The sequence below is a fragment of the Silene latifolia genome, chromosome 1, assembly GCF_048544455.1.
Source record: "Silene latifolia isolate original U9 population chromosome 1, ASM4854445v1, whole genome shotgun sequence".
Lineage (NCBI taxonomy): Eukaryota > Viridiplantae > Streptophyta > Magnoliopsida > Caryophyllales > Caryophyllaceae > Silene > Silene latifolia.
The window spans coordinates 117,232,693-117,250,388 of record NC_133526.1 but is presented as its reverse complement, the minus strand read 5'-3'; the positions used below and the strand labels follow the sequence as shown (position 1 = coordinate 117,250,388).

Sequence of the window (17,696 nt, the reverse complement as noted above, 5' to 3'; positions counted from 1 at the left end):
CCATCGGCATCTACCGCTAGCCAGTGGTCTCGGCATGATGACTCGCCACCGGGACACATATCCGCGTACTCACATCCAAGACCCTCGGCCGGCTGCCGTAGGTCCATCGGCCGAGGGTAGAACGGTCTTTCCACCTGATAAGCCACTTGGCCACTTGGCCACTACGTGCCAAGAGGTGAAAGCCTATAAATACTCCTCAACCTTCATTGAGGAAAGGATCCCACAACTAAACCTAAATACACTATTCATCTGGTAATATCTCCCTTATCTCTCTACAATACATACCTAGCCAAGTAACACAACTTAATCCTTTGAGTTTGCTGACTTGAGCGTCGGAGTGAGTACGCTTGGCACAAAGCCAAGCCCTCAGTTCGTTCATTGTTGCAGGAAAAGCCGAGAGGAACGATAAGGATAAGAAGAATCCAACCAAAGACATTATTCTACAAGCCACGGGTGGTAAAGATACTTGCTCTGGAATTACACCCGGAACAGTGTTGATAATGGATGGGAACGGATATGGAGACACGTGTGAGATCACGTGGTGGATTTGACGCGGTATATGCGTGGTCCAAAAATGGGAATGTCGAACATGGTTGAGTCACATTACGAGTAATTTTTGCATTAATTGATTGTTTTCTAGAGTCCGCGTATCCGTGATTGTTGTGCATACCTGTGAAGGTATGGGATTTGACATGATATAGATATGTAATAATAATTGAACTAGACCCCGTGATAGATACGTACATATGTATATAACCAATAGGAATTGGGAATTATTTATGGAATTATAGATTGGAACCATGGGTTTGACCTGGTGCTTGACCTTTGAGAGGCTCGTAGGGGTACCCGTAGAGAGACTTCTAGAGAGGTTTCTAGATTGGGATTATAGCAATGGCATAACACGATACGAGATTTGATAATGGATTTGCAATAGGTAAGAGAGTGTGTTGAACCTAAAACATAGTCATTTGTGGAATTTAGTAACGAGCGTTTGAGACCGTAGTTTGAGGATTGATAGTCGAACTTCGAGACGAAGTTCTCTTTTAGGGAGAGTAGATGTAATAATTCGGGAATTCAGGAAAGAGAAAGTACAGAACGTGAGGAATTAGTGAGAATTGAGTGAAGAACTTTGGATGAATGTGATGTTTAGAAAGAGCGTATACGGGTGATAGACGTGTAAGGTGCGAGAGAATGCATGAGATTTGGGGAAGGAGAGAGTGAGGTGAACTTAGGGGACAAAATTCTTTTTAAGGGGGGAAGATTGTAATACTCCGTATTTTATAATTATATAATAATATTATATCGCATTTATAAGAATTATGTATGAGACAGAATAATAAAATAATAATAATAATTATTATGAGATGGTAATGATAAGAATTTTTCTTTTTGGTTACACGAAGCGGGGAAACCCATAATATACGTATACTATACCCACCTTATATACCCCCACCTCACCTTATATACCCTTATCCACCCATCAACCCTATCCAAACACAATCTCACAATATCCACCAAAATCCTAGAGAGAAAGAACAGAGAAAAGGGAGAAAATGAAGATGAAGATTTTGTCCCTCCGCCTCGAGTTCGTAAGGTAAGACCGTCTCACTAGTTTTTATATTATTTTATTTAACCCGCCTCAACCTTGACCCGCCATAGACCGCCGTTGACCACCCATTGACCCCGTTGACCACCCAAATTAAGGGTTTGACCGAGTTAATATACATGTTTATAGCTGTTTTGTGCGACGGTCTTAAGACGAATTTTTGACCCACCTTTTGTGACTGTCTTGGGCTGACCTTGCGTGGGTTTTGTCGAGGTATGAGTGGGGGTTGTAGTGGTGGTCATGGGTGGCGGAATGGATGGTCGTAGTTGGTCGAAAATAGTGGGTTTAAGGGGCCATACGGGTTGACTCTGTGGCTTGTGTTTGTTGTTGTTGTTGTGGTGGATGTCGGTTGTTATGGTGGGTGTTATCGGGGTTGTAGGCTGGTGGTTGGAACCACTGTGGTCAGGGGATACCACGGTGGTGGTGGCCACAGTGGTGGCGGTCTTGGTGGTGTTTTGTGTGTGGGGTGCGGGGTACGGGGTGCGGGTTGTGTCGGGTATGTGTGGGTGTTATAGTTACGGTTGTGTGGTGGTGGTTGGTACGATGATTGGTGGTGGTGATGGTGGTTGGGCAGGCCGGGAATAGGGTGGTTGTGGTGGCTAGGGTGAGGTGGTACACGGTGGGGTACGGTGGTCGGTAGTATGGAACGAGTCTTTTGACGGGTTTTGGGTAGTTTTGAAACGGGTTTTGTTTAATTAATTGATTCGTATTTAATTTAATTAAATTAGTTAGTAATTAAAATATACTTAATTAATTATAGGTGACAGTTTTTGTGGAAGATTATTTTATTCGGATTGCTTATGGAGATTTGCTAAAAGGTAGGTTTATCCTACTCAGTTCGATAATGTGTTTAATTGTTAAATGAGTCGTTTGTCATTTAATTGCGTTGGATGAATCTGTAATTGGCATATGATACGGTATCTTGCATAGTTGTGTTATTTTATATGTTGGAGGGCGTGATTGGTTGTTTGTTGTTGTGGCGACGGAAGGCGGTTAGGAGACCGTCTTCCGCTTGAGTTGTCTCTTGGAGTTTTCCCGCTCCAAGAGGGATGTGCACATTAATGACTTGAGTCTTGGAGGGACGCGTGCGGGTGAGGCACGACGTCTGGCAGGGGACCCGAGTCCCTCTTGGGCCCGGTACCACCGACGTGTTCGGAGTACCTTATGTAAGTATGGTGTCGTGGACGTGTTCCTGACACCAATGGTTGTGGGTACGCCTAGGCGTGTCCCGGTACCATCGTGACGGTTGGATAATTGTGTGTCATTCATATCATGGTCATATTGTTGACTCACGCACTTGAGTCGTGTCACACTTTCTTTTATCATTACTGACGTTTGTGTGTCTGTGTAATTGTCACCTATCTTTGGGTGGCCTGTGTCGATCCATATGATATTCTTTGGTCATATGGGGAATAGGTTAAGTACAGGTTTGTTTGTTGACGTGATCGGGATTCGAACCGCGCTACGAACTTTGGAGTCGAGTACATAGTCACTAGGTAGATGGCATAGTCATAGACTCATAGACTAGTTGTATTTCATTTTAATAGTTTACAGTTGTAATAACTAAACTTGTTATTTATTTAATAAAGTTTCTTAATTGTAATTCCGATTTCACTGCATCGGGAAACCGAGATAGTAACGCTCCAATTATCTTGGCCGGATAATTGGGGTGTTACAAAGTGGTATCAGAGCGACAATTTTGGAACCTAAACCAATGAACCAAAATGAACATAGATGTGTCTAATAAAATGAACCCGACATGAGTACAATGGGAGGTCGGTTTTGGGTGAGAAGGATCCCTCATTTCAAAACTAGATCCTATTGTTTCGGTTGGTCACTACTTGGGTGGTTACGAGTCGGGAAACGTAAATTTAAATGTTGAATGAATTGTACTTGTGTTATAGTTTTGTTAAGCATCTTGTATGATATAGAAGTTGTGTGGTAAATGATAACATATTATAGTTGAAATAATGGTTTTGAAATGTTTACTTGAGTGAGATATATGTGATACAAGTAGAGGAATTTTTCACATGAAATGCATTTATTTGTATAAGCATTGCGTTTTTGAATATGATGAGTTTGAAGCCGTAAATTGCATAGTGGATAGGATCCTTGCATAATATAATTGTTCATATGATATGTGGTAACGTGTTTTAGTTGGATGAAAGTAATGATACGCGTGTCATGTTTTGAGAATGGTTGTTACGGTTGGTGTGTGAGGGGTACCAGCCCCGTTCTTTCGCATTTTCCATACCATATATATGTCTGAATTTCGCTAATGCCATAGTAGGATGTGATTAGTAGTAATTGTTAGTAAAATAACCGCTAGTATAAACATAGTAATTCTTAGTCGGAAATTGCAAACCAAAGAGAGGTACCCAGCCGAGTGTGAGCTAGTACTCGACCGAGTACCAGTCACTCGACCGAGTGAACCCTACCACTCGACCGAGTGGACCAATTTCCAGAAACTTTCAAGTTTCTGGAAGGGAGTGGCACTCGACCGAGTGGAGTGGCACTCGACCGAGTGGACTCAGCACTCGACCGAGTGGACTCGGCACTTGACCGAGTGCCAGTTATGGGCTGTGAATTTCTCAAAAAAAAAAAAAATTGTGTTATTACCTTATTTTTACATCCTCTTCATCATTTCTCGTAACAAAAAGTACCCAAATTAATTTTAAAATTTTTCCAAGGCTCCATTGTTGATGTTATTGTTTGGACTTAAATTTTCTACCCCATCTTATTCTCTTAATTCTTGTTAATTAAACAACTTGAGTGGTTTTCTCATTGTCCTTAATTTTTCCCAATTTGGTTTCGTTTAAATCCACGCTATTCCCTTCAAATTTGTCAATTAATTCCATGTTTTGTTAATTCATGATATTAATCACCTTTTTCGTCATTTATGATGTGAAATATGAAGTTTTCAGGTTGAATTTTACCCAATTTTTTTTTTATGAACGATAATTTTTCCCCAATTTTTTTTTTCATATTGACATTAATCACCTTTTACCCAAATTTTTAATTCATGACTGAGAATTTAAGATTGATCAAAGACTCAATGTACTAAGAACATACCAAAATAGGAAAAGCAAAATATTGATTGAACATTCCAAAAAAGAATACGTAAATTATTGACTGAGAATTTAAGATTGATCTCCCATGATGCTGTGATGATTTCGAGTTTTCTTTGACATGAAACAGATTCGAAGATTGGATTGATTGTCCTCAAAGCATTCATCTCAGCTATTATAGTAAAACATTGTTGACACCTTTAATGATCGTGATAAGCATCAATGTTCATAGACTCACGAACTACTTTTCCCAAGGAGAATGCTGCAGTTTACTAACTCGACTAAAAAGGAGGAACGAGTGTAGTCTACGAAACGTGGAGAGGAGCAAAGGTACTCGTAACAACAGGAACAGGAAGATGAAGCAAGGGCAGGTGAGCATGAAAACAAACAAGAGAGATGAAATACTCGAGACTTTGGCGATGAAAGATCATGCCGTTGATGAGAATGATAGCATATGTGGATGTTCTCAGACATTTGTTTTCCCTGATGCTGTTTAGTCTTTAGCCGGGTTGTGTTAGATCATTTTCATTTTTGCGCTGGAGAAAAAAAACCTAAAAACATGTCCAGTGCGCAGATGGTGTTCTATTTTTTGCTTAGTCTATGACTTTCAATCAGATGAGCGACACTTGCAATATGACACGACGAAGATTTAAACTTATACCAGTGATGGTTTCAGTAACTTTATACAATGCTTCCAATCATGTACACAGTTAGACCTGTCAAACGGGTCGGGCGGGTCGGGTCCCGGGTCGGGTCATACGGGTCGGGTCAGAATACGGGTTGGGTCAAATACGGGTCGGGTCAGATACGGGTCGGGACATACGGGTCACGGGTCGGGTTAGGGTAAGAATACGGGTCAAGAAATAATTTTTAACGCCTTTTTTAAACGACTTTTTTAATTAAAAAAATATTTTTTTTAAAAATTAAATATATTTTAAATTATTATTTTAGTCATATTCATCATATACAATAACTATATTGATATAATTATTAAAATAAAGTTTTTTTAATAATTATTTTATTATTAAATATTATAAAAGTTATATAAAATTGACTTTTTAGTTGAATTTTTAATTTTAAGTAATAAAAAAATAATTTTTTAACTATATTTTCAAATATAATATATAAATAATAATATTTTTAATAAAATTCATGATTTTCCCTTGACCCAACGGGTCGACCCGTTCGGGTCGGGTCTCGACCCTAAAATAACGGGTCATTTCGGGTTCTGGTCAAACGGGTCGCGGGTCGAGAAAACCGGGTTTGTAACCCTAAGAAAACGGGTCGGGTCGGGTCGGGTTTACGGGTCGGGTCGAGTTTTGACAGGTCTATCTACACTCCATATCTAACAATGATAAAAATGGGAAGTAGTTGGGAGTACCACCCTTTGTGCTCTGACTCAAACATGTATGATACTGCCGAAAATGGAAGCCCTGACAATTATTTCAAAACTTGTTAATTTTACAAGTAATACAGTACTGTATGTCTATTAAATTTCCACCAAACTCTTGATAGAGGCTAATCCTTGTATTTCGACAATGGAAAACAACATTACGGTATCGCGTTCCTCTTTGTAATCCTTGTATTTCGACACAAAAAGGCCAAGTAAACTAAAACTACCCCTCCATTTCGCAGCCCCCCTAAAGCCACTGAATTAATGTTTTTCTCACCACATGTATAAATGTATGTAGCAAAGGCAAAGGCAAAAGATAAAAGAAAATGCCTTCAGTTCATAGTATATCAGAACCCGCAGCAGAGACTTGCTCCGTATTTGGCTGACTCGCAGCACCATTCTCTTTATGTTGCGGTGACTTTTGAGCTTTCTTCCTTCGGAAAACGTGCACGGCCGGTGGAAGGAATTCTTCCTGAATTTCCTGCAAATTGAGAAAACCCAAGGAAGTCGGTTAATAATCTGAGAAAATAACAAATCAGCTCCTAAACATTATATTAGATAGAGTAATTTAATAATTACACCCTTTTATAAAGCACTTTTCTAAAATTACTCCCTTATGAAAACTTTTTAATAATTTACTCCCATAAAATGTTCTCAGGTTAAAAATTGCACCCAAATGGACTTTCCGGTGAAAAGTCATATTTTATGACCGTTTTGCCCCTGCCTTTTCCTTTCTTCTTTTATTTTCTTCAAACAGAGCTCTCAAAAACGCAGCAACAAGGCTCTTCATCGTCCCAAATTTCTGGGTAATTGGGGTAATATCGTTAGCTTCTGAGGTGGAAGGGTGGTTGTCAATGGGGATGGGGTTGTGGGTCCGGGTGTGAGAGGTGGTTGTCGGAGGTGAGGCAGAGGGTATGTTGGTCGGGTTTGGGTTGTTGATGAAGGTAGATGGAGATGGAGGCAGGGAGATGGGGAAAGGGTTTGTTGGGTATTGGATTTGTTAAAGAGCAGGTGGTGGTCAGGGGACGGCGGCGGCGGCATGGCAGTGAGATGTGGTAGGTTGGCTGGCTGTTGGTTGTGGTCGGATCGAGCGATGAGGGCGGCGGATGTTGGAGGTCTGCCGAGGAGATGTAAAAGGGTATATATGGGTATTTTGGTCATAAATTTAGGCGCTAAAACTGAAAATTTGAAAAGTGACGGAATAAGTCACCGGAAAGTCCATTTGGGTGCAATTTTTGACCTGAGAACATTTTATGTGAGTAAATTATTAAAAAGTTTTCATAAGGGAGTAATTTTAGAAAAGTGGTTTATAAAAAGGTGTAATTATTAAATTACTCTATTAGATAAGAAGTTAGAAAGAAAAAAAACCTGCCAACCCTTTTTGCCTCTGACACCACCCTTGATTGCATAAGCCTCTTTAAATCCATTTTTGAACAATAATTCGGCCACTTTCATTGAATTACCATCGAAACTACCTTACAGACAGAGACACATTTTTAAGCAATGGTCACAAATATTAGAAGAAAGCTTACCTGAGAAAAGAAAATAATACTCCCATAGTTTCCATTGATTATTTACATGAGAGGAAATTGGAAGATACAAAGCAAACTGATAGAAAAAAAATGTGAAAAGATGTAAAAGAAATTGAAGGACTTCCTTCATCACACTGCCTTCAAGCATGATAGAACCAGAAGACAGCGCCCTCCCACATGAATCGGTTACATATGAGACACCAATTTGACTGGACTACATAGAACGGCACTAATTTCTCTCCATGTTAGATGCTTGGACACCATCAATTCTCCCTTATGAGACAATAAGCAGATTTTTTCATAAGCAGATTTCAACTGTACCACCTCACATGAACTATAATTTAATCCATGGACATTACACACATAAAAAGCAAACAAATGATTGGGACGGATGGATGGAGTATTTAGATACGGAATCAAATAGAGGAAGACTCACTTATCCAAAATGCAAACAACAGTGTTCTGAGGGTCCACAAAATTAGACTCAACTTTGTTAAGAAATCCAGCTTGATCAGATTCATTAAAAGGGAGCTGAAGCACGCGCTTGTTAAAAATCTTCAAATTAGGAGAAGCAAGAAAACCCACACTCTTATCATCTCTAATGTCCAAAAGTTGAGCACTTGAATCATCCCTTAACTTCTTAAAAGCATCAAGTGCAGATATGAACTTGTACTTATTAAGGTATTCTTGCAATAAGGGAAGACCAATTAACCAAATGAAAGTAACCCCAGCTACAAAATAAGGATACTTGTTGAAAAACTCATCAATTGTAACCAAAGTTGTTTCAAGGTTTATTTTTTGTGAAGATGGGTCTTCAATTTCAGCTGCTAAAGAGGGTAAACTTGATGAACAAGACAGAAATCCCATTAAAATTGGGAAAGAAAGGTGGGATTTTAAAGCGGTTACATTGGATGAAATTTGATTTGAAGATGTAGAAAGTGGGATTTGAAGCGGATTTTCAAGAGCTTTGTTGGGTTTTAGAAGAGGTGAAGAAGAGGAGAGGCAGAGAGAAAGAGACGCCATTGGAGAGAGAGAGAGAGAGAGATGGCAGTTGTAGAATGGAGCAGGGAAGACCACTGATTAACGTCCAACTATATCCCCTTTGCAAATGCGCATACTTTTATGGGAATCAAGCCACCGATTAAAGTCTTAAGCCCAGCTGCCGGACCCCTTCATTATGCGGATGGTCAAATAAGGCTTTACCAGACTAGTTGGAAAGCCGCGTGCTACGCACGCGGCATCCAACTCTTATCGACGATAATAAATGGAAACGATTTCTGTAGTAGTGAAAGAACATATTATTTAACAGTATTTGTACAATATTTAGACGGTATTTGTACAAGAAAACACGTACATATATTACAAACGAAACTAATTCGTTGATTTATTGCGGATAGGTCTTTCTACGAGCTAGTAAACACAAATTGGTTGTAGGTAATGTTATCTTACCATAGACTAAGTATATTTTTATATAAGATAGTAGCTGTATATTTTAAGTTAATCATCTTTCACCACATTGACAGCAAACTCAACGGATGTATCATGTACTTCATTGTTTGGAATTGCATCATGTTCAACCTCGGACCATTGGGAATTATATGTAGTTGCTGGGAAAACGAAGCTCTTCTCATATCGATGGGCCAAACACCTTGCGTTAAGATAGCGATATCTCATATCTCGATCAGTTCCGATAAAGGTTGCAGGAACTATGATAGAGCGACATCCAACATTTGAACTACGTGTTTTATCCGCCGTTGATTTCAACTGCATTATTTCCTAGCTACATATACAACAAGTATATCAGCAATGTAAAGATATGAAAGGTAAAAAACAATATGCAGTACCACGAAATAATATTTTAATATAATATTGATAAGAAATAATATGTGAATACAAATAGAATATATTGGTAGAAATGTAGGGAAAGTTGGACCTTAGTTGAGTAATTAAAAAAAGTTGTAAGAGAAAAAAGAAATTGGTAACTCTGTATCTAATAATTTTTACCATAAATAAAAATTTCGATTGTTACAAATTTTAACTTAGAAGAACTGTTTTCCTCTATTGTGTGTTGTGTAGTTTTCGAAAGTTGTCTAATATTAGTAGGTAGTTTATTTCTCAATTGTTAAGGTCGTTAGGTATTCATACTTTATAAGTTGAAAAAAATAGAGACAAGACATCAATAAGAAAAAAATATTGAATCATTCACTCATGTAAACTATCTTATTTATATATATATATGTTTTTTTTAACAAGTACACGTAACCTGTCACTATTATATATATTTTAAAAAAACACATACTTTTTCACTCTTACATTGTAAAAGTACATGCTAGCATAAACAGGGAAATTGTGGAGTTGGTATGTACGCGAGAGGTACGGCGCAAACGACCAAGCCACAACTTATTTATTACATATACACCAAAGCGCCAGCGGCTTTCTGTACATAAGAGGTACTTCACAAACAAACAGGTTACCAACGCATCATCCACAACCATTAGGACTTTTGTGGTTCTACTTAGCTAAAAGTCCATGAGGTTATTAAAGTCCTGCTCAAGTAAATTGAACTTATGTTGCAGTTCCTGTAGGGCATAGTAGTTATAATCAAGAACCTCAAATTTATAGATATCACGTAGAAAAGTAATTGCTTGACGTGCGCAATTCTGTTGTGACGGGCCAATAAGTCTTGAAGGGGTTCCAATAAACGTGACTGTATTTGGAGGGTTGCCAACATCTCTAATCTTGACATCTGCTCTAAGTTCATCGTTTGTAACAGCGTGGATTCCAAATTCTGCCGGTGGTAGATTGACTTGTTTAAGCATGTCATTAAGTATAATTTTCAAATTGGTTTCCAAAGTTTTGTTAGGTGTTTCCATCGATCCTGATAAGAAAAATATGTTAGTTGTTTGATTGTATATGTATTTATGGAGAAAAAGGCGACAAATAAACAGACTTATGTACAATGAACAAAGTTGTACTCATATTAACACAACATAAGCTATAGTACACTCTACTTTAAGCATCATACAACATATGATTTTTAAGTTAACAAACACGTAGAAGCACTCCTATGATACACGTACCAGTAAACGTTGCTTATCTACATAAACAACCGCAAACAACTACCTACTTGCACATTTGAAAAACTCACACATGTGCTTTATTACATATTTTACACAGATAGTGTGGGCGGTTGTCTTATGTACATCGCTTTTATACATTCCTAGCCTTTTAACAACATTCTCTCATACAACAACTACTTGCTTTTCTTATTAAGCTTTTGCGCACGCCAACGAATCTGTTTAGTGGTATCGCCAAGCATGTATGCTACCATCTTTATAGCAAATACCTCGCCACGTATCATTAGCATTAACTCGTCAATAAGGGCTCTTCGCTGCTGCAGTCATGAAAAGAAATATCTATTTTGTTATCGCTTTTTCGTCTTTGCATTTGAAGTAGCAGGTTAATATTCGCAAAGGTTAAAAAACAAACCTCTGGAACAACTTTAATGAGTTTGTCGGTAGTTGTCTGTAGAAGTTTTTCGGCAAGAAGGTCAAATAGAGTAATGTTTGTAGTTCCACTCTCATCTTCAAAAACTACATGTAGTATGCATCTGGAAAACAACAAATCAGTTTAGCCCTAAACTGATTAAGGGCAGCAACCTGAAGCGCATTTGTACAAAAAATGCTTGCAGCTCACCTTGGAACCGATGTTGCCATATGTGGTGTTGTTGATGCACTACAGGAAAACCGTGTCCCTAATGGAACTGTAGTTTTTTTATTGCAGACATTACATGAGGTGTAAAGCAAACTATCGGGATTAGTGATTTTTTGTACTTTCCCTTCGATCCAGGCAGTAGTGCCTTCCTGAGGGGGCAAAAAGGAAATTTTTATGTAATATTAGTAGATAAGCGGAATAGGAGATATCCTATAGTTTTAGTAATATATAAAGGCTTACTTCCATATCCATAAGGGAACTAATAGCAATACGCACTTCTTGCCCTTTGTCAGACACAATTTTTTTTCCGGAGCTTTCTCCAATTTTTTTTCCAGAGCTTTCTCCTGTATTCTGCCGTAGACCTGCTCTGACCAACTCGAGCGCAGATATGTTTTCATGAACCCTATATGAGAAAGAGAATTGGAAATTATATGCTAATAAACGGTTATGGCCTAAAGAAGTACTTGTACCTACCAAACACGCATTGCATCCGCTTCTGGAAGTATGCTGTTGAGACTGATACTGGAGTATGGTGAGGTATTCCAACTTCCTTCTGCAGTCGACCACAAGGACATTTTTTTTATTTTTAGAAATACGTACAGAAAGATATGTGTCCAGAAAAAATTTAAATAGAAAATCTACCACCAAATTTGTCTGCCCTAACTCTGGTGATATGAACAACTGGCATTGAATTGACAACCGGTTCAAACACCGCAACTTCGTTTAAGAGGGGTTCATGCCAAACTGTTAACGGTACTGGTCTCATACTGTGGCATGTTAAAAAACGTTAGTGTGAAATTAGATCAATACACAAAGACGTATATTTAGGGATAAAAAAAAAATTCATACTGTTGATCAGTAATGATTAGATCACGAACATCAAACTCAGCCTCTTGTTTCATCGATCGCACTTTTCTTTCTGCGTACATTGCTAAGACAACAGCAATGATGTCTGCAGGTGCAAATATTAATTAACTGTTGCAGCTTTGGCTAAAGGAGGGAATTCATAAAACTGCATTTAAATTACCTATTCTTCCCACGTGGCCTACGTAGTCTGTACAGGAATTAACTGGAACAAAAACGGTATTATGACTTTCATCCGGCGCAGAAGTTTGAACAACATGGGTGCGAGATTTTATGATCATTTGGAAATGTTGACTGCCTCTTTGAATATTTGCAGGAATAGGATTAATTGTGGCATTAGTTATCTCGTAGTCCTTTCCTTCGTGAAATTTTCCAGAAAAAAGTTCAATATCTTGATCAAATAAAGTGGCAGACATTTCAACACCCTGTAAATTAAAAATTACGTCAAAATAGGAATGTTATTGTATAGTTTATTTTTTTTTTTATCATAAAGGGAAAATATAAAAGTTTATTATGTACAGCGCCGTCTGTGAAAAGAAGCTTCTGTAACCGAGTTGTTCCATTGCGTGCAAGTTTAGGGGGCATAATTGAATCTAGCGTAGCAGAAATGGTAAAGTTGCCATCTGCGTCAGTGACATCAGCCAACGGTATCTTTGTTGGAGCCATAACAAACTACAGAAATAAAGATGTCATTTGCAAATGTATGCAACCGAATATCGTGTGAAGCCTTAAAAGATAAACATAAATAGCGAATGGAAAAGGAACTGTTTATCTTGCATAAGATTGTCATACTATCAAAATAGTATTTACAATACATAAAACAAATGAAAAACTCTATATTATATTAGCTCTATGTAAAACTTCATAACAAACCACGTTTTTTGTTGTTCGCCAGCTGTTGTCGGAGTTGTCACGTGGTATTATAGCAACTGTTACATCAGCACTTTTCCTAGCACGCGAAAGCGCGACGTATAGTTGTCCATGTGAAAAGACAGATCTTGGTAAGTAAATGCCCACTTTATCAAGAGTTTGACCTTGCGCCTTGTTAATTGTCATCGTAAAACTCAGCCTAATAGGAAATTGTTTTCTCCGAAAGTTAAAAGGAAACTTATCACTGGGTGATGGCTGTAGCGGAATTCTAGGTATAAATACTCTTTCACCTTTATGATGGCCGATAGCTATTTCTGCGTCGATGACATTTCTTGAGAAAGCTTTGCAGATTAATCTTGTACCGTTACAAAGTCCGGAAGTTGGATCTAAATTTCTAAGAAGAATAATCGGACTATTTTTTTTCAATACTAATTGATGTGGTGGAAGACCGCTTGGGGAAAGAGTGTTTAAAAATTCTATCGGATATTGTTCAGCAGTTATATCAGCAGCTTCATCGAAGCTCTTGTACTCAAATGCTCGGCCAGGTTGCTTCGTTACTAAAATGGAATTAATAATCTCGGTGTCTTCATTTTTCGGTGTTAAGATCGCTCGCTTCGTAGTGAGTATAGGATCTAAAGTGGTAAGGCCAATATCAGGGTAGATAGATTGAATAAGTGTATCAAGAAGTGAGCAACTCTGAGATTCAGATACGACAATGGTTCGTGGTAAACGTATATCTTTTCCGTTCTCATAAGGTGGTCTACCTTCACCAACTTGCAAAACGAAGTTACTGAAAACAGGGTCGTGAATCGCTCTCATATTAACTGTTAAATGAAGTTTTGTGAGAGTTTGCCATAGAGAAGATGTAACAAAGCTTGCACTCACTGCCTCCTGGAGAGTGCTCTTAGGTATAACCGGAAGTACCTGCCTAAAATCACCACCAAATACAACTACCTTCCCACCAAATGCTTTAACAGTTGAACAAACGTCACGTAAAGTTCTTTCAAAATGCTCAATTGCAAGTTTCTTCGCCATTGATGCTTCGTCCCATACGATCAATTTACACGCTCGGATTAGCTCTCCTAGTGCACTCTGCTTTGAGATTTGGCAGCTTTGATTTTCATCAAGATCTAAAGGAATTTTAAATCTCGAGTTTGCAGTCTTTCCACCGGAAATGTTCGAGGCAGCGATTCCTGAGCTAGCAACGGCAAGAGCAATAATGCCACGACTACGAAGATTTGCAAGCAGAGCCGAATATAAGAAAGTTTTACCAGTACCACCTGGACCATCTAGAAAGAAAGCACCACATTTATTACGCACAACCCTGTCGTAAATTAGCGAGTAAGCGTACTTTTGTTCGGAATTTAACAAATTAACAGATTCAATTTCTTCTGACGTTATAGGAATGTTCATTTCTTCTTCAATTGCTTTCATTCTGCATTGATTGGATGACTCTTCGTCCAACCTAAGACCACCGAAGTCGAATTGCGAAAAACTTTTACCCATGGACTCAATAACTGTGCAAACATTCCTGAGTGTCAAGTTAAAAACCTTACTTTTTTTTGTCGGGAATGCATGAGCAAAGTCTTCAGATAAGTACGGAAAAAATTTCTCCCACAACAAACGTGGACTTTTTGGCTGGCAGTAGATCAATAGTGTTGCAAAAAGCCTTCGTAAGACGAATGGCAGTTGATATTGACAAGCTTCTTCTAAGCACTGCTCAATTGAATTATCGGCCTCAAGAAGTCCACGTCTATACGCAGCGTCGCGAAACGAAGAACAGAGAGCACCATTTATGCTCAACAAATCACTAAATGACTGCGGACCTTTCACATTCGTTAGTAGAAGGCGTAAATAGTAGCGCTCACCTTCGGAAGGATTTGTGTACACCAATCTCCCAATTGCAAAGCCTTTCTGACGCGGACTCCAGTACTTGGAACCCTTTTCTCCATGCCACACGTAATGCTCAGGAAACTGTTGGTATGTCAATGTCCGAGCATATATATCATATGTGTTACGATGGAAAAATGATGTAAGCATTGTCGTTGTTCTGTATTCATCATCTATGACATTTTCGACTTGCTCAAAAGGTCGAAAAACAACAGTTTGCATATTGGGAAGATGTACTTGGAGAGTAACAACATTAGGGTGAACTTCATTTAAACTAAATCTGAAGATTCTCCAAGCGGCTTCCGGTGGTGAAATCCATCTAGCTGCTTGATAAGAACTAATCTCGTCAATTACTTCTACATTATTTGTGTCCGTCAAAGCAATAGAAATTCGATCATGACCTTTGTAGACGTATTTATACAAATACTTAACTGCCTTTATCGTTGAGCAAACCTCAACATTTAAGTGGCAATCAAATCTGGCTAAAAGAAAAGGATTGTAAGGGACAACCCATCTGTTGTCAAGCCATGATTCACGAACGTAACAATACAGTCCATCTTCTCGACGTCGGTATATTGGATATGAATTTCGACCATTCATGGTAAAGTCACAGAAGTCACGAGGATAGTGATTCTTGCATTGCCTGTTTCTCATGCAAGGATTAGAAGGAAAATCTATGCCGCAAGGACCATGCATCATATGTTTAACAACGGCCGTGTAGAGGTGTGGATTGGTAGATTCATCAGGTATCTCAGCACATACGTGCAAATCATAATGCTCCGGTGATCTAATCTTGCTTGCTGAATCCAAAATTATAAGGAAATGTGCATGAGGTAGTCCTCTTTTTTGAAACTCCACAACGTAAACGTAACCAGCAACATTTCCAAATAGTTTTCGTTCGACTATACATTTTTTTAATTCTATAAGTTTAGCTCTAAAAACTCGTGTCACAAGATCAGGTCTATTTTGCGCTTCTTCATGGGGAAGAAGCTCACGCTCAATCTCAGGCCATCTGGGATTACACGTGATAGTTAGAAAAATGTCTGGCTTTCCATACCGCTGGACCAAACACATAGCGTTTAAATAGCGGCGGCGCATATCTCGATCACAACCAATAAAGCTAGCAGGAAGGATAAACCGATGGCCAATGTTTGCAGCGTGAATCTCGCCAGAATTGTAGCTGTCGATTATACCTTGATAAAGTTCAGCTCGAATAATCTTTTGATTGAATCTAATGAAATCAAGGCGTGTCGTTTCAAGCTTAATATACATGTCAACAACATATTGTTGAAGTATACGACCGCTTCGAAGTAGTATTGATGTATCACTAATTCGAATTTGAAGACGGTAGCAGTAGTACTCTCTACAAGAAACTTTTTTATCTGAATCAGCTGAACGTGCAACTGAAAAAGAGAATATTTATTTTAAAAAATAGGAGAACTACAAATATAAGGGTAGCTGAATGAAGTATTAGAACAAGAAACAGTAGCTGACCTTGTTCTTCAGCCTCAAGCAAGTCATCAGTAGACTGCACAAGTACTTCATTAATAGGAAAGGTCGGACACTGTTGGCGCATTCTACGACCTATTTGGTATCTGTAAATACTCCGATGCCATCCCGTCTCACCGTAAGGGAAAAGGACAGGATATTGTAGGGGATCGTAGCACCCATAGTAATGTAGTATGCGACGACTTCCGCCTCCACATGCATAGACAACTATATCATGTGTAAGTGGTGCAGATGAGGTGTCCTCCTCTACCCAAACAGCAGCAATCTGCGACGCAGTTGGGGCGTTATGGGTACGTTGATCATGCGATGGATCTGATCGGATAACTATACGATTTTCTTCTTGGATGTTAAGTTCTCTCAAGGATCGAAAAAAATGTGCATATGGATTTCCTTCCATAATATGCATCAACGTAGACATGACATAATGATGTAGATCTGGATAGTCTTGCAGGCGATGTGCTAATTGAAGATCAGTGTCATAGAAGTATAGTTGTATGTATCTTGGGCGAACCTCCGTCGGCAGTACATCATTAATGTAATGGTAAACTTGTCCTTGAACTCTAAACGTGTAAATACCCTGATTTCTACGTGCAAGTTCAGTGTCTTTCTTAACTCCAAATGATGTAAAAGCGAACGAGCTGTTATAAAACATGATGTATTTTCTAAAATTTTTTCCATACTCGTTATTCGATAGGAAAAGTTGTCTAAGAGTATTTGGTGTTGATACACTTGCAAGACGAATATCCCCTTGATTGCAACAAAAATTAACGGTCTCATTCTTCAGAAGTTTGGCTCCGCAGTGATGACATGTTGACGGTATGGGAAGAACATAAGGTTTTTGGGATGGCCTCTTTGCAAGGCCACTATTACTGTGCGAAGTGGACATTCTATATGACGTATATGATATTCCTCCTACTAAAAAACGTATATCTAGAAGTCTTTGTAGCGCCTGCGATAGTCGAAAAAAAAATTAGAAGAAATTTTTATGTTGGTTATAGCAGTAACGTTGGATTATTAGAGACAAGAAATGACTACAAAGATAATAATAATTTTTAATTTTTCTATATATATTTTAGGATATTTGCAATTACAGGAAAGTGTTGGTAGACCTCCATAAGATTGTGCAATCATAAAATGCAACCTCATAACTTTCATATTTATTTATTAGGTTTCATAACTTTCATAATAAGTGAAATTAAACTCAGTTATCAAAATCTCACGAGAAATTCAATTTAGCATACTATACTATA

At 38.4% G+C, this 17,696-nt stretch overlaps 3 protein-coding genes and 1 long non-coding RNA gene across 5 annotated transcripts; 1 reads left to right on the top strand and 3 right to left on the bottom strand.

The window, feature by feature from the left end:
- The first annotated feature begins 1,470 nt into the window (after positions 1–1,470).
- Positions 1,471–5,332, top strand: LOC141601439 (uncharacterized). The gene is made up of 3 exons (XR_012524357.1): positions 1,471–1,594; positions 2,367–2,424; positions 4,805–5,332. It is a non-coding gene; the product is annotated as an uncharacterized LOC141601439 (long non-coding RNA).
- A 755-nt stretch (positions 5,333–6,087) lies between these two features.
- On the bottom strand, positions 6,088–8,715 carry LOC141608608 (rhodanese-like domain-containing protein 4A, chloroplastic). 2 transcript variants are annotated; one of them, XM_074427950.1, is made up of 3 exons: positions 8,036–8,715; positions 7,436–7,538; positions 6,088–6,548 (listed from the first exon to the last, which is right to left on the bottom strand). In XM_074427950.1, exons 1-3 carry the CDS (start codon positions 8,620–8,622, stop codon positions 6,405–6,407), a joined length of 834 nt encoding a protein of 277 aa, XP_074284051.1. In that variant the 5' UTR covers positions 8,623–8,715; the 3' UTR covers positions 6,088–6,404. The 2 variants fall into 2 exon arrangements, with proteins under 2 accessions (XP_074284051.1, XP_074284055.1); XM_074427954.1 differs by lacking the exon at positions 7,436–7,538.
- A 2,735-nt stretch (positions 8,716–11,450) lies between these two features.
- Positions 11,451–12,596, bottom strand: LOC141601341 (replication protein A 70 kDa DNA-binding subunit B-like). The gene is made up of 5 exons (XM_074421636.1): positions 12,341–12,596; positions 12,163–12,265; positions 11,956–12,080; positions 11,788–11,866; positions 11,451–11,716 (listed from the first exon to the last, which is right to left on the bottom strand). The coding sequence occupies exons 1-5, from the start codon at positions 12,591–12,593 to the stop codon at positions 11,524–11,526; spliced, it is 753 nt and encodes a 250-aa protein (XP_074277737.1). The 5' UTR covers positions 12,594–12,596; the 3' UTR covers positions 11,451–11,523.
- A 415-nt stretch (positions 12,597–13,011) lies between these two features.
- Positions 13,012–17,332, bottom strand: LOC141653871 (uncharacterized). Its single transcript, XM_074461739.1, has 2 exons — positions 16,432–17,332; positions 13,012–16,340 (listed from the first exon to the last, which is right to left on the bottom strand). The coding sequence occupies exons 1-2, from the start codon at positions 17,330–17,332 to the stop codon at positions 13,012–13,014; spliced, it is 4,230 nt and encodes a 1,409-aa protein (XP_074317840.1).
- Positions 17,333–17,696: the final 364 nt, after the last annotated feature.